Raw genomic sequence first — 22,847 nt, 5'->3', positions numbered from 1 at the left:
CGCGTACCGCCGCCCCTCGCGGGCTCGCTGCGCTCGCCACGCTTCGGGTTCGCGTTTATAGTGGGGGGGTGGCGTGGGGGTGCATTTAACATTGTAAGCACCCATTAGGGTGCTTAACATTGTATAAGCACCCATTAGGGTGCTTATACAATGTTTAATCGCATCGTATGGCATTGTATGCCATGTACAATGGCATACAATTTGAAAATTGTATGCCATCGCACACTATCGAACGAAATCGCGTCGCATCGCATACCATCGTATGCGTTATGGTATGCGATGCGATGGGCGCCGCCAAAATACACAAGTACCCAAACTGGCTCTGGCAATGGTCTCACCCTGCACAAACTGGCTCTGGCAATGATCTCTCCCTGCACGAACTGGCTCTACAGTGTAAAGATGTCATCCTCCTCTTCTGATTCCTCTCCCCCATCAGAGTGTACATACTCTTCTGCACACAATATTAATTCGTCCCTGCTGGAATCCATCATTACACACGCCTCTGTATTTTGTGGACGTAATTGCCGACAAAGATCTTCTTGGTAGAATTTGTAGTTCATTTTTATGAACATCATCTTCTCCACATTTTGGCGTAATAACCTTCTACAGCGATCGCTGACAAGGTTGCCGGTTGTGCTGGAAATTCTTTCAGAGTACACACTGGAGGTTGGACAACTTAAGTAAAGTAAAGCCAGTTTGTGCAAGGGCCTCCAAATTTTCTTTCTTTCCTGCCAGTAGGCAAAAGAACTGTCTGACATGCCTACTTGGGTGGTATCACTAAAATAATCATCCACCATTCTTTCAATGGTGACCGTATCAGATGGAGTCACTGTAGACATGTCCGTTAGTGTAGGCAGTTCTTTTAGACCTGACCAGATGTCATACACATTGCCAGAAAGATCTGCATCATAAGCAGTGGCTCCCTTAGGAAAAAAAATCTTTTTTTCTAGCAGTCGAAACTGAAGGAATAGATTTTGCAGTGTCACGTGCTGTTTGAGCTGACAATATGGGGGAAATTTACCAATATGAAAAACCTAGTTTTTCGTATTCGTATTTTCCCTACGGCTGCATACGACTGTTTAAGTCGTATGCAAACTCGTGTTCCGGAGGGGGATTTACAAAGCAGTCAGATACGACTGCTTTGTAACCCTCCGATGGTGTAACAATTCGTATTAGCGGCCGTATATACGGCTGCTAATACGAATTATTTCTAGCAGTCTGCACGGATCAGTCAGATCCGTGCAGGCTGCAGTGTGTAAAAAAAAAATTAGAAAAATAAATAAATAAAAAAAAAAACGGCGTGGGGTCCCCCCCACAGCCGAAACCAGCACCAGGCTGACAGAGCCTGGAGCCGGTAATTAAAAATCAGGGAACCCGACAAATAGGGGCTCCCCGATTTTTAACAACCAGCCCCAGGCTCCAGGTCCGGGGCTGGTTCCCAAAATACGGGGGACAAAATGACTAGGGGTCCCCCGTATTTCAAGAACCAGTCCCAGGCACAACCAGCCAGCAGGGTAATGTCACAGCCGGGGGACACTTATAATATAAGGTCCCGCGGCCAAAACATTAACCCTACCGACCAGTCAGCCTGGCCAGGGGCCCTGGGGGAGTGGGGACCCCCCCCAATAAAGGGGTCCCCCCCCCTCCAGGACTTACCTGACCAGGCTGAAGCCTGGTACTGTCCTCGATGCCCCTGGGCGGTGGGCATCGAGCTGATAAATGGTGTAAAAATAAGGTTAAACTATTGTTTTTTACTGCGGCACTACAAGTGCCAGCAAGCCTCCCCAGCAAGCTGGGACTTGGAGAACCACAAGTCCCAGCCTGCTGGGCATTAAAGGGCCCGCTGGCACTTGTAGTTCTACAGTTAAAAAAATAGTGCACAAAACACACTGATACACTTTTAAAATAAAACTTTATTACATACAAAGCCCACACATACTAATACTTACCTATCTTCTTTCCGTAGGTAGCCCTGATGTCCTGTGTCGGCGTCTTCTGGTCCTGTGTCGTCTTCTTCTTCCTCCATGTCGACCGTCGCTGTCGCCGTCCGGATCCGACGAAATCCATTTGGGAAGCTGTGGAAGGAAACCATACTCACCTGTCCCAGCGCGACATAGTCCAGGTAAGGGTCTTTGCAAAAAAACAAAACGAACACCCGAAACCAGCCGGACACGGAGACGCACGGTACTGTGTGTACATCGTGCGGCTCCGCCTCCCGAATGCCTAGCGGCCAATCAGGAGCCGCTAGGCCGCAAGGCGGCCAATAGCGGCATTCGGGAGGCGGAGCCGCACGATGTAAACACCGTGCGGCTCTCAGTCCGGTCTGGATTCGGGGTGTTCGTTTTGTTTTTTTGCAAAGACACTTACCTGGACTACGTCGCGCTGGGACAGGTGAGTATGGTTTCCTTCCACAGCTTCCCAAATGGATTTCGTCAGATCCGGACGGCGACAGCGACGGTCGACATGGAGGAAGAGGACGACACAGGACCAGAAGACGCCGACACAGGACATCAGGGCTACCTACGGAAAGAAGATAGGTAAGTATTAGTATGTGTGGGCTTTGTATGTAATAAAGTTTTATTTTAAAAGTGTATCAGTGTGTTTTGTGCACTATTTTTTTAACTGTAGAACTACAAGTGCCAGCGGGCCCTTTAATGCCCAGCAGGCTGGGACTTGTGGTTCTCCAAGTCCCAGCTTGCTGGGGAGGCTTGCTGGCACTTGTAGTGCCACAGTAAAAAACAATAGTTTAACCTTATTTTTACACCATTTATCAGCTCGATGCCCACCGCCCAGGGACAGTACCAGGCTTCAGCCTGGTCAGGTAAGTCCTGGAGGGGGGGGACCCCTTCATTGGGGGGGTCCCAACTCCCCCAGGGCCCCTGGCCAGGCTGACTGGTCGGTAGGGTTAATGTTTTGGCCGCGGGACCTTATATTATAAGTGTCCCCCGGCTGTGACATTACCCTGCCGGCTGGTTGTGCCTGGGACTGGTTCTTGAAATACGGGGGACCCCTAGTCATTTTGTCCCCCGTATTTTGGGAACCAGCCCCGGACCTGGAGCCTGGGGCTGGTTGTTAAAAATCGGGGAGCCCCTATTTGTCGGGTTCCCTGATTTTTAATTACCGGCCCCGGCTCCTTCAGCCTGGTGCTGGTTATGGCTGTGGGGGGGGACCCCACGCCGTTTTTTTTTTTTTATTTATTTATTTTTCTATTTTTTTACACTGAAGCCTGCACGGATCTGACTGATCCGTGCAGGCTAAAACGCAAATAGAACAGGAAAATGGTGTTCTATTTTCCTGTCGTATTTGCGTGGGTGTTTCACACCACTAAGCAGCCGTATTATCAGTACGGCTGCTTAGTAAATCAGAAACCACCATTCTTTTGAATGGTGATTTCTGTCGTATCCTATCGATGGTGTAGACATTCGTATTTGTAAATACAAATACGAATGTTCCATCTTTAGGACTACGAATTGTTGTATTTTTGGGATTGTAAATCCCAAAAATACAAATTCGTAAAAAAAAGGTGTATTTCTGCCTACGGATACACCTTTTTTCTACGAATCCATTTTGGTAAATGTCCCCCTATGTGACAAAACAGGGAATGTGTTGGAATTCACCCAACTGCAACACTCTCACAATATTGCTTGCATTGTCCGCAATCACAAATCCTGAGGAGAGTCCAAACGGAGTAAGCCATTTTTCAATAATCTCCCTGAGCTTCTATAAGAGGTTGTCAGCGGTATGCCTCTTAGTAATACACACAGTAGCCTGTCTTTTTGGCATGACAATGCTGCTGCTGCTGCTGTAGGCAATACACCTACCCATTGGACTGTCACAGTCATGTAGTCTTTCATTTGTCCTGTACCGCTTGTCCACATATCTGTGGTTAAGTGGACAGTCTGCACAACAGCATTTTGGAGGACACTATTTAGGTTTTTCTTAATGTCCTTGTACAAAGAAGGAATTGCTTTTCTAGTAAAGTGGAACCTAGATGGTATTTGGTAGTGGGGACACAGCTCCTCAACTAACTGTTTAAAACCAAGTGCATGAACAGTGGATACTGGACACACATCTAGTACTCCCATAGCTGTTATTTTTCCCTTTAAACAATAGGGTGACTGCTGTGAAATTTGATCCCCCTTTCAAAGGCCTGTTTAACAGTCAATTGCTTTAATACATTAGTACAAGATTTACTCCTGGTCCCCTTCCGAGATGCAGATCCACTGTCAACAGCAGCAGTGGTAGAAGGTGTAGCACTCAAGGATGCTTCTGAGGAAGCATGGATAGGAGAGGAGTCAGTCACACCTATTAATTCGGATGCAGGACTATTTCCGAAAATGATTGAGGATGCTGACGATAAGGGTGTTGATGGTGGAGATTGCAGGCGCTTGGTGGTTCTAACTAAGGAAACAGAGCTAGGTGCAGGTGGACTAGATGTTGCCTTTTTAGTTTCAGAATTTCTCAAAAACGTTTGATGATTATGCTGCAAGTGACGAAACAGGGAGGAGGTTCCCAGATGGTGAAGGTCCCTACCTCTACTACAGCTTTACAAATGGTACATATAGCTTGACAGTTATTGTCCGGATTCGGGTAAAAATAATTCCACACACAAGATTTTTTTGTCTTTTGCCCAGGCATAACAATGGGCTTTTTAATCCCATGGGCAACAACTGTTTCCACTGGTGTCTGAGTGATACAAACAATATCCTCACCAACACCCTCATCGCTAACATCCTTATCATCAGTGGCAGCTACACAAATATACTCCTCTTCCACAGAAGCATCCTCTACATCAGCATGCTGACTTGTGCTGCTCATCCCCACATTTTCAGAGTGCGCACAAATGGCAGAAAGAGCCTCCTCTTCCAGTACACTATTGGAAGGATCAGGCTCATACATGACACCAGCAGACCCACTTGGACTCTCCTCAGGGATTTGTGATGACTCTGAGCACATAGTTGGTTAACGTGCCTCCACGAGTTTCATTCTTTTGACACCTCTACAGGGAGGGCTTACTTGAGAGGTAGAATCATCATCTATAACTGACAGTGGCCAAGGCCTTAACCTTTCCTTGCCACTTTGAGTCATGAATGGCATATTGCCAATTTTTTGTTTGTCTGTAGCTAAATGTACTTTCGATTTTTTTGCCCTTCCCAACAAAAAAGTACTTTGCTTCACTTTGACATGCCTTGACTTCAGACCTCTATGCCCTTTGGCCACGGCCTTATTAATCGACCTTGATGGACTATGACTGCTGGCAGCAGTTGCAGCACTGGTATGTTCTTCCTTCTCTCCTCTCAGATGTTCATGCTCCATATCTATCACAGCACAAACCAGTCAATAGTCACCGAACCATATGCACAATTGGGGTACGAACAGCAGTAACAGTTCCTTATATACCGATGGGGGTACGGAGCTACAGATAGCAGTCACAGTAAACAGATGGAGTACCAGCAGTCACAGTATCTTATAAACAGATGGGGTACCAGCAGTCACAGTACCGTATAAACAGATGGAGTACCAGGTCACAGTATCATATAAACAGATGAGGTACCAGCAGTCACAGTACCTTATAAACAGATGGGGTACGGACAGCAGCCACAGTACCGTATAAACAGATTGGGTACCAGTAGTCACAGTATCGTATAAACAGATGGGGTACCAGCAGTGACAGTACCATATAAACAGATGGGGTACCAGCAGTGACAGTACCGTATAAAACCGAAGGGGTACCAGCAGTCACAGTACCGTATAAACAGATGGGGTACGGACAGCAGCCACAGTACCTTATAAACCGATGGGGTATGGACAGCACTCACAGTACTTTATAAACAGATGGGGTACGGAGCTACGGAGAGCAGTCACAGTTTTCTCTTTTTTTTTTTACTTTTAATCCTTTTATTAAATCATTTTATTAAAAGCTGCCACTGTAAACTTAAAGCTGCCCACTGTAAAAGCTGTGTGAAGAAACAAGGCCACGCCCACGTTCTGCTATGTACATACCTCCCAATCGCCCCGATAATCGCGGGAACGACCTGGTTTTCGGGGACATTCCCGCGTCCCTCCCGCCACCGGCAGTGTCCTGCGGTGGAGGGGGGGGGGACAGTTGGGAGTCCCCCGTTAGTTGCTGGCGAGCAGACAATCGCACAGCTTCTATCCCATGCATCCAGAGGGGCTGGGGGCTTGGCTAGAGGCTCACAGAGCCTCAGGTCCATGCCCCCACAGCGTAAAACGGGGTCGTGGCCTCGTGGCACAGTGCAACTGTAGGCCACGCCCCTCCCACGGCAAGCCACGCCCCCTGATTTCGGGCGCGCTTGGGGAAGCTAAAAGTTGGGAATGTATTTTTCTCCCACCTCTTTCTGCGCTTCAGCAAGAGAGTTACAAAATGCCGGCGATAACGGGATATTATCACTGACTGCCTTCACATCTGAGCTGTATTCCCCAGACTACTGTATACAGGGGGCATCACAGGACTGTATGTCAGATAATAATAGGATGTTATACTGAATAATCCAAACAGGTTATTTCATTAGGTTGAGGATGTGTGCTACTGGAGGGAAATAGTCCCTCATGTTATGTAATTTACTGTAATACATTCCCAAAGCTTTGTATACTGTAACATACACATATGAAGGCAACAAGATACTGTAGTTGTCTGGGCACAGGAGAAACTGGAATGGAGGATCAGCATTGCCCGTGGTTATGTCACTGCCTCCAAGTCCTGTTCTTAGTAAACTGCGATGGTATCATGAATAAAAACTTGTGACTCTGATGTTAATTAAGGCAGGTTTCCCAAATGTGTATTACTTAAATATTGAAAATAACTATATATGTGGAGACAAATGGTCTGGCTAGGAGTGACCAAATGCTTAGATTAGAATCTGTTCATTTTGTGTATAGTCTTTGTTTCAGGGATCACAGGGTAGTTAGAAGTACAGACAACAGGTACTAGCTGACCAAACCCCCCCCCAAGGTCTATGGGTCAGTCTCCAGAGAAGAGATATGTTCACATGAAGGTGTAAAACCCCTCTCCTAATCCCTGGTGGGGGACAGGATACATGTGTTGACACAAGCTTCAGGGCCAGATGAAGGGAGCGATTTAATCAGCCCCTGGACAGGTAATAGGAGACCCTGTTACATTCTTACAACTGCGCCCAGCATAGGAAGGCTTAAGAATTCCCTAAGGAAGGAGAGAGGGGTGCTTTTGTGATGTAAATTTGTGTTTGCAGAGAGAGATGTGAATGAGTGTCAGCACTGGGAGTTGTGGACTCGCTTGTCCTGAACATCTGAAGCGAACCTGAGGGGTAACGTGTTAAGGTTCTGATAACGCGACTAATACTGATGACCTTTCTGTATATATTGTATATAGACTGTAATTGCTGATTTTACACGTTTAACCCGTGTGTAAAATTAAGGTAATACTTTTGTACCTTTGCTATTGTGTATTCCTGTGCGATCTTTGGAACTCGGAAGGACCCAGGGGGCTATGCAAGAGGCATAAGTCGCGCTGTGCAGCTGCATGACCCCGGGATCCTCACAAGCTGCCCACTGTAAAAGCTGTCCACTGTAAAGCTGTCCACTGTAAAAGCTGCCCACTGTGTAAAACTGCCCACTGTTTTTTTGTTTAAAACAACTTTTTAGCAGAGGACGTCAGCAGAGCGTGATGTCTGCAGGCTTGGATCCCATATAATGGCGCAGAGTCGTGGGCTCAGCGCCTTATATGGAATCCAAGTCTTGCGGGAATCCGATGTTGGGAAGGCACCGCTTGGCCTCACTTTGGGATCCGAGTCTGGCGGGAATAGCCGAGCCGCGATTCGGCAATACTCGGATCGCCAAGTTCGTAGCGGTTCGTATTCTTCAGAATACGGACCGCACATCTCTAATGGCTATGCACGCTGTTGTTGTTGGTGTAGACACCATGGGTGAAATTTAATAAGATGAGAGATTCAGAAAGTGAGAGATTTGGTAAGAAATCTCCAGGTTTTTTTAAAGCGGCAATCTTGTACACTGCAAAACCAGTTTGATTTTTCAGTGTAAATGATTGCTGCTTTAAAAAAAACACACCTTGTAAACATTACCAAAACCTCACTTTCTGTCAATCACTTTGTGGCATCCTTTGTGGATACTAAGCAGCACCTGCATGTGCAATGTGAACATGGGATTATTCTGATTCACTCGGAAAAGGCACAATCACTTTCTAATGGATAAAACCATATGCATTATACACTGCAGGTGGGGCTGATGTAACATGTGCAGATAGAGTTAGATTTGGGTGCTTTATTGTTTCTGTGCAGGGTAAACACTTGCTGCTTTATTTTTGCACTGCAATATAGATATCAGTTTAAAGTACAAACCCACCCAAATCACAGAGCGATATTCAGACACTTTCTGAGTGATTTTATATAATTTTACTAACTCGCTCAGGAAGTGTCTGAATATCGCTGTGTGTAACCCACACAGCGATATGAATGCGCGGCCCCACCTGTCCCTCATACAAAACAGCCCTGCTGGAAAATTAATAGTGGTCGCTCAGAAGGCCCTGCACATCTCTGCTGTGTGGTGGCCTTCTGAGCAATCACTGAAGGGGCCAGCCACACAACCATCTCCACCATCCCTATAATACTGAGTCCCCAGCCACCCGGCTCCCCTCACAGTGCCTTCCTGCAGCGGCAGCAGGAAACAACAAGTGTCTTCTGCGCTAAGGAATAGCGTAGTGTGTACTGGGCAGTACAACTTCTGCAGCCGCCGTGCAGGAGGGTTTCCAACCTCCACAGTTTACCACAAAAAGACAAGTAGCATGGGGCGCTGAAGCGGTACACTAAACCAATAGTTCAATAAAATTATTTATTAAGTACACAAAGCACAAATTCAAACGGTAATGTGCAAGTGCATAATGATAAAATCAATAGGAAACAAATGAATATAAAATAACGGTACTCTTTACTTAGTTGGGCGCCCGTCGCGGTCATCGCGGGTACATTTATGTCTGGCCGCGACGCGACCGACGCGATGCCCGCGATTTCCCATTGAAACCCATGTTAAACATGGAAATCGTGTCGGTCGCGTCGCGGCCGGCCATAAATGTACCCGCGATGCCCGCGACGCGATGCTCCCGATTTCCCATAGGAATCTATGTTAAAAGGCGCGATGGACCCGATTTTACTGTTAAATGGCTCAATGGACCCGATTTGGCCATAGGAATCAATGTTAAATGGGCCACAGAGCCCATTAACCCTTAAATGTCCCCCCCCAATTTTTAACGCCACCCCACGATCCACGCCAACCCGAAGCGTGGCGAGCGCAGCGAGCCCGCGAGGGGCGGCGGTACGCGTCCTCCGACCTTTTCATGCCCTACTATCCACTAGGGCGTGGAGTGAGAATATAATAGTGTGGCGAGCGCAGCGAGCCACCGAGCCCGAAGCGTGGCGAGCGCAGCGAGCCCCGCGAGGGGACACGGATACCTTCACAGTTATACGCGTCCCCTCGCGGGCTTCACAGGTGTCCGTGGCGACGCCGACACCTGTAAAGCCCGCGAGGGGACGCGTCTACCTGTGAAGGTATCCGCGTCCCCTCGCGGGGCTCGCTGCGCTCGCCACGCTTCGGGCTCGGTGGCTCACTACGCTCGCCACACTATTCTATTCTCACTCCACGCCCTAGTGGATAGTAGGGCATGGAAAGGTCGGAGGACGCGTACCGCCGCCCCTCGCGGGCTCGCTGCGCTCGCCACGCTTCGGTTGGCGTGGATCGTGGGGTGGCGTTAAAAATTGGGGGGGACATTTAAGGGTTAATTGTGCCTATTTGGGCTCTGTGGCCCATTTAACATTGATTCCTATGGCCAAATCGGGTCCATTGAGGCATTTAACAGTAAAATCGCGGTCAATCAGCCTTTTTAACATTGTTCCCTATGGGAAAATCGCGGTCATCGCGGGCATCCCGATTTACCCGCGATGACCGCGATGACCGCGATTTTTACCCCCGACGCCCGCGATTTCAATCGCTGGCGCCCTTCTAGGTAAAGAGTACCAAAATAACAAATATAAATAATAAATGTGAAATAACAAAAATAAAAAATGAACTATGAAAATAAAAATAAACAGAAAACCAATATAAAAACCAATTAGCAGCAATGGATTATCAGCCTTAGGATAGGGCTGATACGTGCATGAGGACATAGGGTGAGATTTAATAGGATGAGAGATTCAGAAAGTGAGAGATTTAGTAAGAAATCTCCAGTTTTTTTTAAAGTGGCAATCATTTACACTGCTAATCCAGTTTGATTTTGAAGTGTAAATGATTGCCGCTTTAAAAAACCTGGAGATTTCTCACCAAATCTCTCATCCCATTAAATCTCACCCATAGTATTAAAACCCGGACGCGGGCGATTACACTGATCACTTATGGACAGTGCCATGTGCCTATCCTAAGGCTGATAATCCATTGCTGCTAATTGTTTTTTATATTGGTTTTCTGTTTATTTTTATTTTCATAGTTAATTTTTTATTGATTTTATCATTGTGCACTTGCACAGTACCGTTTGACTTTGTGCTTTGTGTACTTAATAAATAATTTTATTGAACTATTGGTTGTTTAGTGTACCGCTTCATAGTTAAATAGTTACATAGTAGGTAAGGCTGAAAAAATACTTGCGTCCATCTAGTTCAACCTGGTATAGATATCCATTTCTGATTTGGTAGGTTCTGGTATTTTACAGACAAATTATATTTCTTATTTGTACCCATGGATGTTTTTCTCCAGTAAATGTTTGTCCAACTTTGCCTTGAACGCATTTAATGAGCCAGCCGTTACCACCTCTTTGGGAAGAGAGTTCCAGAGTTTGACTGTTCTGACCGTAAAGAAATTCTTTCTACTAGCTGAATTAAATCTTTTTTCTTCTAATCTATACTCATGCCCTCGCGTCCTAGATTCCTTTCTAGTAGAAAAGAGGGTGTGTGACAGTTCCTTATATTGGCCCTTGATATACTTGTAGATGTTGAGCATGTCCCCCCTTAAACGTCTCTTTTCTAATGTAAATAGTCCCAAATTGCTTAATCTCTCCCCGTAGCTTAAATTCTCCATTCCCCTAATAAGCTTTGTTGCTCGCCTTTGGACTTTTTCTAATTCTATGATGTCCTTTTTATAGTGTGGGGCCCAGAACTGTACTCCGTACTCTAGGTGAGGTCTCACCAATGCTTTTATATAGTGGCATAATTACCCTGGAGTCCCTAGTTTCCATTCCCCTCTTAATACATGCCAGAATTTTGTTGCCCTTTTTTGTAGCTACATTACAATGGGCACTACATCCCAGTTTGCTGTCTATTTGGACTCCTAGATCCTTTTCAGCGTCCCATGCTGCTTGTCTTTCAGCGGCAGCAGGAAGCTGTTCTTCTGCGCTCTGACCAGCGGGAGCTTTCTGTCTTCAGTGCGTAGCGTCTCAGGCGCGCAGGCAGGATAGAGAAATGAACACATGCGGCAAGCAGCGGGAACTGAACACCCATGTGCTGCACCTGCCGTCTTGAGGAGAGTCCACCTGCTGCTGCCACCCGTGTAGGCTCCTGCTGCCACCTGCTCGCCCGCTATCCTTCTGCTGCCGCCCGGACGTCTTTTTAGAGAGCCGGTAATCTGTGCGGTCTGAAAGGTGCAGAGTGATTTTACCTTTTTTTGGAAACGGTTAAAAAGCAGAGTCCTACCCGTTTCAGACCAGTTATTTTTTGCAGTCTGAACGGGTCTGAAACTGTATTTAGGACCCCACACTGCTAAGGTACCAGGGGAGGGGGGTCCCCTGGCAGCTCGGTCCGGTCCGGGGGTGGGGCTGCAGGTGGCCACCGCTGCCACACAGCGCAGGGTCCCTTTGGGGAATGTGAAATGAGCGGCAGGGTCCGTGCAGCGGATGGGAACTAGCGCCGCAGGGATCCCGCCGCTCATTTCACATTCCCCAAAGGGACCCTGCGCTGTGTGGCAGCGTTTTACACTTAACACCTCCTGGTAGGGCTAACCCCCCCCCCCCCCCAATGTGTTTAAGAAAACCCTCGTGTGGCCGGTACGGGGGCAGCCATTTTCCGAAAGACACTTTTCTTATAAGCAGCAGGAGCCGGGATCCGCAACGCAGGTGGTACTGGCTGCACAGGGGGGGGGGTCTTAAACACATTGGGTGTGGGGGGGGGTGCTAGCCCTGGGGGGGGGATGTTAACCATAGGTCCCATACCAGTCCTCACTGTCAGGTCTCACCCCCTCTTAACTTCCACACCTCTCACACGAACCCACAACCCACACAACCTAATTCCTATATCACCTGTCCCCTCCCTTCCTTTCTCCTGTGCTCTCTGGAATGCTAGATCAATCTGCAACAAGCTCCTGACTATCCACGACCTCTTTATCTCCCACTTTTTCAACTTTCTCACCATCACTGAAACCTGGCTCTCCGCCTCTTGACACTACCTCCCCTGCTGCCCTATCTTATGGAGGCCTCTCCTTCACACACTCAGTTAGACCTGATGGCCGCCAGGGTGGAGGAGTGGGCATCTTTCTCTCCCGCAACTGCACCTTCTGCGTCATTCCACCTGAGCCCTCCCTCACATTCTCCACCTTTGAGGTACACACTATCCGCCTCTTCTACCCCATTCACCTCCTTGTGGCTGTAATCTACTGCCCCCCTGGCCCCTGCTCCCCTTTCCTTGATAACTTTGCTGCGTGGCTTCCACACTTTCTTGCCTCTGACCTCCCCACTATCATCCTCGGTGACTTTAACATTCCTATTGACATTAATAATGCTGCCTCCTCTAATCTTCTTGACCTTACCACCTCCTTTGGACTTTCTTAATGGACCTCCACCCCCACTCATAATCTTTGACACTCCCTTGACCTAGTCTTCACCCACCATTGTAATCTCTCTGATTTCTATAATTCTTCCTTCCCACTCTCTGACCACAATCTGCTCTCTTTCACCCTCTCATCCTCCCGTCACCCCTCATTGCCCAGACCCACAGTAACCAGACGTAACCTTGGGTCTCTTGACCCTACTGTCCTGTCTTCCCTGGAGACTTTCCTCTCTCTCCTCTTTCAACCATGACCTGCCCCAACCAGGCTGCCTCTTTGTATTACTCTTCTCTCACCTCTGCTCTCGACGCTGTAGCCCCCCTCCACACTGTCCCCCTCCGACGCTCTAAACCCCAACCCTGGCACAACAAAATAACACGATTCTTGCAAAAATGTGCATGCTCTGCTGAACGCCTCTGGAGGAAATCTCACTCTCGCAGACTTCCTCCATTTCAAGTTTATTCTCTCCTCCTACAGCGCTGCTCTCTTCTCTGCCAAACCATCTTTTTTCAAATCTCTAATCTCTTCTCATTCCTCCAATCCCCACCGTCTCTTTGAAACTTTTAACACTCTACTTTGCCCTGCACCACCCCTCCTCCCTTCATCCCTCACCGCCACTGACTTTGCCTCCTTCTTCCTCTCTAAAATTGAGATAATCCAACATGATATCTCCTCCCATACCACCTCTGCTGCCCACCCACCCCAATCATCCTCCCCTCCCAGCTACCCCACTCTGTCATTCTTCTGCCCTACTACAGCTGAGGAAGTCCGCTCCCTCATCTCATCCTCTCCCCCCTCTACCTGTCCCTTGGACCCTCTCCCCTTACGTCTCCTCAGTTCCCTCTCCCCCACTGGCTGCTTCCACCTTGCTCAACTCTTTAACCTATCTATTTCTTCTGGCATCTTTCCCTCACCCTTCAAACATGCTCTGGTCTCGCCTATTCTTAAAAAAACAAACCTGGACCCTTTATCTCCCACAAGCTACCGCCCTATCTCTCTTCTCCCATTTGCCTCTAAAATACTAGAACGGCTGGTTTACAGGCATCTCAAAAGCTACCTGTCTGACCACTCCATCCTTGATCCCTTTCAATCTGGCTTTCGCCCACTTCACTCCACTGAGACTGCCCTAGTGAAAGTCACCAATGACCTGCTGTACTCCAAATCGAAGGGTCACTTCTCCCTGCTTATCCTTTTGGACCTATCTACTGCCTTTGACACTGTGGATCACCTCTCCTCCTCCACATACTCCAAAACATTGGCCTCTCTGGCACGGTCTTCAACTGGTTTTCCTCTTACCTCTCCAACCGTTCCTTCTCAGTCTCTGCCTCTGGCTCCACCTCACCACCTTCCAACCTTCCTGTCAGGGTCCCTCAGCGTTCCGTCCTTGGCCCCCTTCTGTTCTCCCTGTACACCTCCTCTCTGGGTGCACTCATTAACTCCTTTGGCTTTTTATTGATGATATTTTCTTTGTATGGAGAGATGCTCAGGAGAACCTTTTAACTTTTTGCAATGCTCTTAATTCTAATGAATTTTCTATTAATCTGACTTTTAGTACGAGTCCTGTAGAAATATCATTTTTAGATCTTACCATCTACATTGAAAATGGAAAGGTCAATACGAAAACTTTTAGGAAGCCTACGGACTCTAATGGATATATTGAGACGACAAGTCAAGACCACACTAATTGGCTTAAGGGAATTCCTTATGGCCAGTTTACTCGAATAAAAAGAAATTGTTCAAATTTGGAGGTGTGTCATGGACAAATAGAAGAGGTATCCGAGAGACTGATAGCGAAAGGGTACTCTTCTGATATTTTAAATACAGTAAAAAATAAAATTGAAACTATAGAAAGGAGTGACCTTCTGAAAGAAAAGTTGCCCAATGATACTACAGATAATAAATTTCAATGGGCCTTTATTTCACAATTTAATCAATTTCACGCAAAAATTTTGACTGTTTAAAAAAAAAATTGGCATCTGGAATTATGTTACCCTGGATTGGGTAACATAATTCCAGATAAGCCAATTTTTATTTACAGAAAAGCACCTTCACTCAAAAGTCATTTAGTAAAAAGTACCATCGATGTTGGCCCAAGACAAAGTATTAGAACAAAAGGGTTCCATTGCTGCGGTGATTGCCTCATGTGTAAATCCGTAAAAACCACTCACCGTAAAATGATTGATTTTGAAGTTAGAAATATGAAATTTAGAATCAATGAATTTATAACTGGCCATTCTAAAAACATTATTTATATATTAGAATGTTCTTGCCATCTTTTTTATGTTGGCAGGACCAGTTGTCAATTAAAAGTTAGACTCGCTGAGCATGTTTACAATATTCGAAAGGGACTAACCACTCACACTTTATCTGAGCACTTTAAGAATGAGCATCAATCTAATGAATGTTGCCTTATAAATTTTTGGGGAATTCAACTAATCACCCCCAGATGGCGTACAAGAGATTTAAACAAGAGGTTGGCACAGACAGAAAGGAAATGGATCTATCTTTTGAACACCCTCGTTCCCGAGGGGTTAAACTGGGAATTTGAATTGAAACATTTTCTGTCTTAAACCAAATCCACTAATTGCTGCTATATATTTCCCTTGCTGTTTAAATATTTATTCCTTATTGCTGCTAAAAAATTGTCACCTTGGTGCTATTATTGTAAACTTTCATCGATTAATGCTGCTAGATATATTTTATTATTTTATTTTTGTTTTTTTATGGTATTCCCTGACCATCTCTTCAGGTCTTTTTAATCTTTATGAAATTGTATCGTTTTTAAAAAAAATATCTTTTATATATGGTGCACGTCCTTGTTTGTATGGTTATGCCTGCGGGCTTGTAGATATGAATTGATACAATTTTCAAAGCACTGCCACTTTCTACACTGTTCCGTGTGTGGAACGCACCCGCAATATGGGGTGGAACGCACGGCCGTATTAATTATACCGAATGGCGGAAGTGCTTTTTTCTCTAAAGCCGCGGCATGTATGGAATGCACCACCTAATAAAGGGTGGAAAGCACGGCCATATTGCGCACACCGATAGGTGGAAATGTGTTTGACCCTTATCATACACCATATATAAAGAAGTATGGGCATGGTATCTGACACGCTACTGAGGAAGGACCTTTCGGTCCAAAATGCATTTGGCGTGTCTTGCCTGATTATTCATTCGCTGTACACGGACTCTGTTGCGGGCATCCAAGGCTCCAGCTTCTCCCAGCATCCAGACCTGGTGGGACTCTGTACCCTGGACTCCTTTATTGGGCCGCAGTTTGCCTTGAGCGATTTTAACCATATGCTTTTATTTGCATATAAATTGTAAGTGCACATCTTTATTAAATTTCCTTGTTTTAAAAGTTATGCACTATTATTTATTTTTCATTGTGTCATTTCATATACGTGCTACTGCTGAGACGTGGCTATTGGAGGATTTAAACGATTGGGAATCCTACCTATCTTGATACCATCATTGGTGACATTATTTTTGACCTGTTTGTGATAATTCACACAGACCTATCATTTATGGGAACACCACTAGCGCTAATTCGACAGTTTTACCCTTTTTTTGTTCATTTCCAATATCACCTCTATGCAGATGACACCCAAATCTACCTCTCCTCTCCTATGTGTCCCCCACTGTTTTATCTCAGGTTTCCAGCTGCCTCTCTGCCATCTCCTCCTAGATGTCTGAGCGATTTCTGAAGCTGAATATGGACAAAACCAAACTTATTATCTTTCCCCCACACAGAGCTATGCCCCCTACTAATATCTCTATCACTGTTAACAACACCATCATCTCCCCTGTTCCCCAACTCCGTTGGCTGGGTGTCACTCTTGACTCCTCCCTCTCCTTTGCACCCCACATCCAAGCCCTGGCCCATTCTTGCCGGTTCCAGTTATGCAACATTGCTCGCATCAGGCCCTTTTTCTCACAGAGTGCAACTAAGCTGATCATCCACTCACTGGTCATCTCACGGCTTGACTACTATAATGCTCTCCTCACCGGCCTCGCTCGATTCCAACTGGCTCCTCTCCAATCTGTCCTCAACGCTGCAGCCAGGCTTATCTTCCTCTCCTGCCGCTCTAAATCTGACACTCCCCTTCAACAAAATCTGCACTGGCTCCCATTCCCCTACAGAATCCTCTTCAAACACCTCACACTCACATACAGGGCCATCTCTAATTCCATTGCTCCATATATCCCTAACCTCATCTCCATTCATACACCCTCCGGCCCTCTACGGTCGGCTGACGACTGTCGTCTCTCCTCCACCCTGATCACTGCTTCCCATGCTAGAGTACAGGACTTTGCCCGTGCTGCACCCTTTCAGTGGAACGCACTTCCTCGCTCCATTAGACTCTCCCCAACCTTGCAAAGCTTCAAACGGGCACTGAAAACTCACCTATTCATCAAAGCGTACCCTTCCACTGCATAAACTAGCTGGTTCTCAGACCCCTTGCCTGTTTACATCCTGCAATCTAGCCACCACCCACTTGCTTGCACCTCTTGTAATCTATCTGTCTCCCCTTACTACTAGATTGTAAGCTCCTCCGAACAGGGTCCTCTTCCCTCCTGTTGTCAAAGCCCACTTCTCTTCACATTTCACTCACAGCTCTCCTATACTCAAACATTCAGTGACCATCTTTGTCTGCATACTCATCTCCATCATTGGCCTCTAGTTGTATGTTGATTGAGTCCTCACTACTTATATTTAAGCTGTAATGTGTATTGAACTGTGGCACTCTTTATTTCTACTCTATTTGTGTTATTTACTTGATGTTATGCCAAGTTTTGTCTCCCTGTATTGTTCCTTTGTACGGCTCTGCTGTGGAGCACTTAAACGGTAATATACCATTTAAGAGATGCAGTGTGAAAGGGGTTTTACCTGGCAGACCCGTTTTTGGAAACTTTTTCAAATACAGGGTCAAAGCAGTTATGCTGTCTGAAAGCAGCATGAGTGGCATCATTCTATCTTATATATATATATATATATATATATATATATATATATATATATATATATAGGTATAGTGTTCTATCAACCTCTACTAGTTAAGAACATGTTAAGAATAAACAGATCACGTACAGTACATACAGATCACATACAGTATGAATCTGACTATTCGGTTCTTTTCAAAAGATGCAGCTAAAGATCTTTAAAGAGTGATATCTTTATTACACGTAAAAAATAAGTTAAACAATTATTGTGAAGCACAATTGATAATGTATATACTGTATTCTGTAATTTTTTAGCATCAAATTAAATATGCAAGAAAGCTGCTATTAAGCAAATCAATTCTTCCTTATGTCAAGGGATATATACAAATTCCTATTAGATGTTTTTTTGTTTGTTTTTAGCCATTTTTAAGCTCCTTCATAAAACACTTGTGACTCCCACCTGTGATATTACAAATGCCTGTCCCATTCATAAACCGCTCCCATATACATGTCCCATATTTTTAAATCCATTATTCTGCACTTTTTTTCACATTTCACATTAATAATTAAATGTAAATATTACGAAACTTAAACTAATTAAATACACTGACTAATTAATCATTAGCAGGTATCATACCGACCACTAGTTAGCATGGGCAAAAATACTCCATGAATGCTTCACTCATTGAAAATCATAAGTACCGTTTTGATCTGTTCTGCTATGATAGCTACATGTATATAGTTTTTCTGTCTTCTAGTTAAATGGAGTGAAGATTTGCATTGCATTAAACTGATGTACCAATGTTCCCATTATAATGGAGCCCCTGGTGGGGTTGTGATAATGAAAGCTGTCTTCTTAATGGGTGCAATAAAAAAAAAAAATATATATATATATATATATATAATTACTACCTTAGGTTTAGTTGTGCATTTAGAATTACTTGAACTTTATGCTTCTTTTGTGTTAAGCTTAACTGCTCGCCATGCCCATGGTATGACCACACTGTACACCTCTCTGTGGTCAACTCCCAGATCTGGCCACACATTTATTTACTTAAACCCATGTCCTCTACCCCCTTTATGTTATGCAACTCTGCCATATCCTGCATCCCTGACCCACTTTGCATAGTGGCCGGACCCCTTTTTGGGCACCCAGGACCCTGGCAGTGTCGGCATTGTGGGTGTTAGTGGCTGTGAACCTAATCTGGACCCAATCAATGTCCTCTACCCCCTATATTTTATGCAATGTTATGCAACTTTGCCATATCTTGCTTACCTGACCCCCTTTGTGTAGTGGGTGGACCCCATTTCGCCCCCCGGGCCCCCCACAGAGGGTGCTAGGGGTGTCTTACCCCCACAGTATATTTTTTTCCAGATTGTAAGTCATATGTGTACCAACCTGTTATGCCTGGCATAATTCTTGTTTATTTTTTTACTCCTCTGCAGCCACAATATAATGGAACTCTAAAGAAGGAAAACAAACGCTTTAGCTCCCAAAGCCAATTTGACAATTGGGGTCGACAACAGTACATATCTGTGGGAGGTCCTATAAGTCCAGGAAGCGAATATGGCTATATGCAGACACTCAAAAGCAGTCGAAGTGAGCCAGACCTCACAGGTCCTAATATGAAGGCCACACTGAGACGCCAGAACCTCAATAATAACACACAAAACCAGTATTCTCAGCATCAGCAACAGCAAAGACGCACTGGAAAAGGTGTCCACAACTCAAGCTTCTACAGCCATCAAAGTGCACAGAATTGGAAGACGGGTACCATGCAGCCAGCACGTACACCATCTTCCATCTCAGCTGTACAACGACAGCCACAGATTTACAACACGGTTCAGAGAAATGATGCAGGCTATATTCAGAAGCAGGATAATTATGGATGCATGCAGGTGCCATCCAGGTAAGTCAGTGATCTCTAATGAGTATAGCACATGATTAGATTACTTTATGCAGTATGTCTCTTTATGGGCAGGATGTACTTTCGGCAGGGCTCTAACATCTGTAATACCCCATAGAGGCTTATGGTCTCTTGCCTTCATTGTAATACACTCCACTTTTATCTTATTTTCCTTTTTTTGTTTTGTAATTCATGAATCTCTTAATTAATCTTTCTAACGATATACTTTGTTTTTCTCATCGATTTTTTCTGATTACAAAATTAATCTTTTTGTAACAGGATGGATTCCCGTGATGAATTTGATGGTTCTTCTATGTCAATAGAACGAGCAGTGGAACATCTTTCATCTACAAATGAAAAGTATCAGACATCTGGAGCCAACTACATACAGCATACATGCTATCAAGATGAGAATGCTAAGAACTTGGTATGTCTGCTACAGAAGTTAGTTTTGCAAACATTTAAAGCTGAGCAACAGTTAAATTTAGTGTAGCCTTTTGTACATAACAAGCTGTTTCAAGGTTTGGCTTGTGCATTTTTATTTCATGCCATTGCAGACTATGGGTTAGATTTGCTATTGATATTTGACTTCTAAACCAAATCACTGGCCAGCGCTAGAAGTTTAGCGGATCTAAATCCCAGATTCACTTAGCAAGATTTTTGAGTGTCTTTTATCTTCCAATGATACCCATCTTTTTGGTTCTGTCTGAAACCCTGTTGTATTGCCCACCTAGTACATACTGTCAAATAGATAACTGTATGATATGTTGGTGGATTCAATGCGCTGCAATAATCTGTAGGATCTGTGCAGGCTTTGGTTTGTTAAAAAGTAAATAATGGTTAATGTAAAAAAAGCATGTATAATTTAGCCTCTCCAAAAAACCATAACCAGCTCTTAATGCTTGGTCTAGTACTGGAAATACAGTACTTGTGTAGTTTCACGGCGCCACCGCGTGCACAGTCTCTCATGAAACTTGGCAGCTTGCCAGACTCTGTGTACTGTGCGTGTACCGCTCTAGATGTAATGTACGTTATCAGCATAGCGCTGGCAGCAGCAGCGCATGCTGCCCAGCGCTGACAGGCCATTGTAGTACTTGTAGAGTCTAGGGGTACATAGGGGTGCACTGTGAAAAACACTATTAAACCTGTTCACAATGACACTAGTCGACGTAACAGCTGTCGACCATGTTAATTCCACTATCCACGCCACCCCGAAGTGTGGCGAGCGGACGCGGTACGCGTCCGACCACCCTTTTCATACCCCCTCTATCCACGTCGGCGTGGAGTTGATTTTATAAAGTGTGGCGAGCGCAGCAAGCCACCGAGCCCGAAGCGTGGCGAGGGGACGCGGAATACATGTACAGTAATCCGCGTCTCCTCGCGGGGTTCGCTGCGCTTCGGGCTTGGTGGCTCGCTGCACTCGCCACACTTTATAAAATTAACTTCACGCCGACGTGGATAGTGGGGGTATGAAAAGGTCGGTCGGACGCGTACCGCGGCATCTCGCGGGGCTCGCTGCGCTCGCCACACTTCGGGGTGGCGTGGTTAGTGGAATTAACACGGTCAACAGCTGTTACGTTGACTAGTGTCATTGTGAACAGGTTTAATAGTGTTTTGCACAGTGCACCGCTATGTACCCCTTGACCCAACTAAATTTAGATGCTTTAGCATCTAAATTTGGATGCCCCCTTAGAGGTTTGCAGGGAGTCTAGATTTAGATACTTTAGCGTCTAAATCTAGACACCCCCTTTGATAGCGGTGTGCCGGCGTGTCTAGTTTAGAAGCCCCGTTTGTTAGCGGTGTGCCGTGGTGTCCAGTGTGAAACTACAAGTACCACAATGGCCTGTCAGCGCTGGGCAGCGTGCGATGCTGCTGCCAGCGCTATGCTGATAACGTACATTACATCTAGAGCGGCACGCGCGCAGTAAACACAGAGTCTGGCAAGCTGCCAAGTTTCATGAGAGACTGTGCGCGCGGTGGCGCCGTGAAACTACACAAGTACTGGAAATACATAGGGCGGTATTCAATGAGGCTGATTCGTCAGGTTTTCATGGCGATTTTGTGCTGTAAGGCGAATTTTTGACTAAAACGGTGAATCACCCTATTCAATGACCAGATGGCAAATACATTTCAAGGTTTTTTTCGCCATGATTCACCGAGTAGCAATCGCTATCCTTTTATGGTGAAGTGGAATGTGAACTTTTAAAATAAAGTGTTTTGTTTTTTACAATTGGTGTCAAAAAATCAGGAATTGTATTCTGAGGAGGGGCATGCTATTTTTATTCATGTGCTGTAAGCACATGAATATATATTTAATTTAAAAAAAAATATATATATATTTTTTTACACAGACCAGCCAGCAGGGGGCCGGAGCCGAGCCGCTCATTAGATATTCATATATTCACTTCACCTGATCATTACATGCATGCATGATGCATGCATGATCGGGTGTAGTGAATATACCCGGTCCCCTGCTGGCACCCCCGGGGGGCAGCCTGTGCTGCCTGGCTCCCGGGGAGCCCACCTCCCCCCCACAAACATTCTGGGGCAGGCAGGGAGACTTCCATCTCCCTGCCTGCCGCCATCCTCGGGCTCCCTGCGGCATCGCCGCAGGAGTTAGAATTCGCCGGTCAGGGAGCCCCTGACTCGTTGAATACTGGAGCCGGCGAGGCTCCGGAACGCAGCAAGCAGTGGCGAATGTGCAGCGAATCCTAAACAGGATTCGCTGCACGTCGCCAGTATTCACATTGAATACTGCCCATAGTGATTCATAGTGCCCCCTGCCATACAGTAATACCAGGCCCAAACTGATTTGCCCAGATCTGGAATTCCTCAGAAAAAAGTGACCACATGCCTGGACTGAAAGTCCAGTGCTATTCCCAGCACCCCTGGTGTTCAGGGTTAATGGTGTAAAAAATATTGCTGATTGGCTGAGAGCTGTGTTTTTTTCTCGGATCTGTGCTTTAACCAAATAGACCTGTATGCACTCTACACAGACACTGTGTTCCTTATTCATGGTTCACCACACAGTAGTCCACAGTACCTGCGGCAGGGATCCAACTCTCTGCTGACCAGAAGAAAGAAACCTACTTCTGGCTGAGTCGCAGTTCAGCACCAGATTTACTGTGCGCACAGAGAAGCTGCGGCAGTATCTCATACACTTAGGTCATTTGATGCACG

The 22,847-nt window shown here is 45.7% G+C and overlaps 1 protein-coding gene across 2 annotated transcripts in view; it reads left to right on the top strand.

Annotated features, from left to right (window-relative positions):
• The window catches only part of PKP1 (plakophilin 1), a 168,622-nt gene that overhangs the window by 82,216 nt on the left and 63,559 nt on the right, over nt 1–22,847 (top strand). For both annotated transcript variants that reach the window (XM_083173187.1, XM_083173188.1), the window contains 2 exons: nt 19,207–19,670; nt 19,947–20,094. In XM_083173187.1, coding sequence (XP_083029313.1) covers nt 19,207–19,670; nt 19,947–20,094 — 612 coding nt within the window. The remainder of the gene's footprint in view (nt 1–19,206; nt 19,671–19,946; nt 20,095–22,847) is intronic.

Source organism: Crinia signifera, chromosome 2 (genome assembly GCF_055691185.1).
Source record: "Crinia signifera chromosome 2, ASM5569118v1, whole genome shotgun sequence".
Taxonomy (NCBI): Eukaryota; Metazoa; Chordata; class Amphibia; order Anura; family Myobatrachidae; genus Crinia; species Crinia signifera.
Note: the sequence above shows the minus strand (reverse complement) of the source record. Positions and strands in the feature narration are given on the sequence as shown.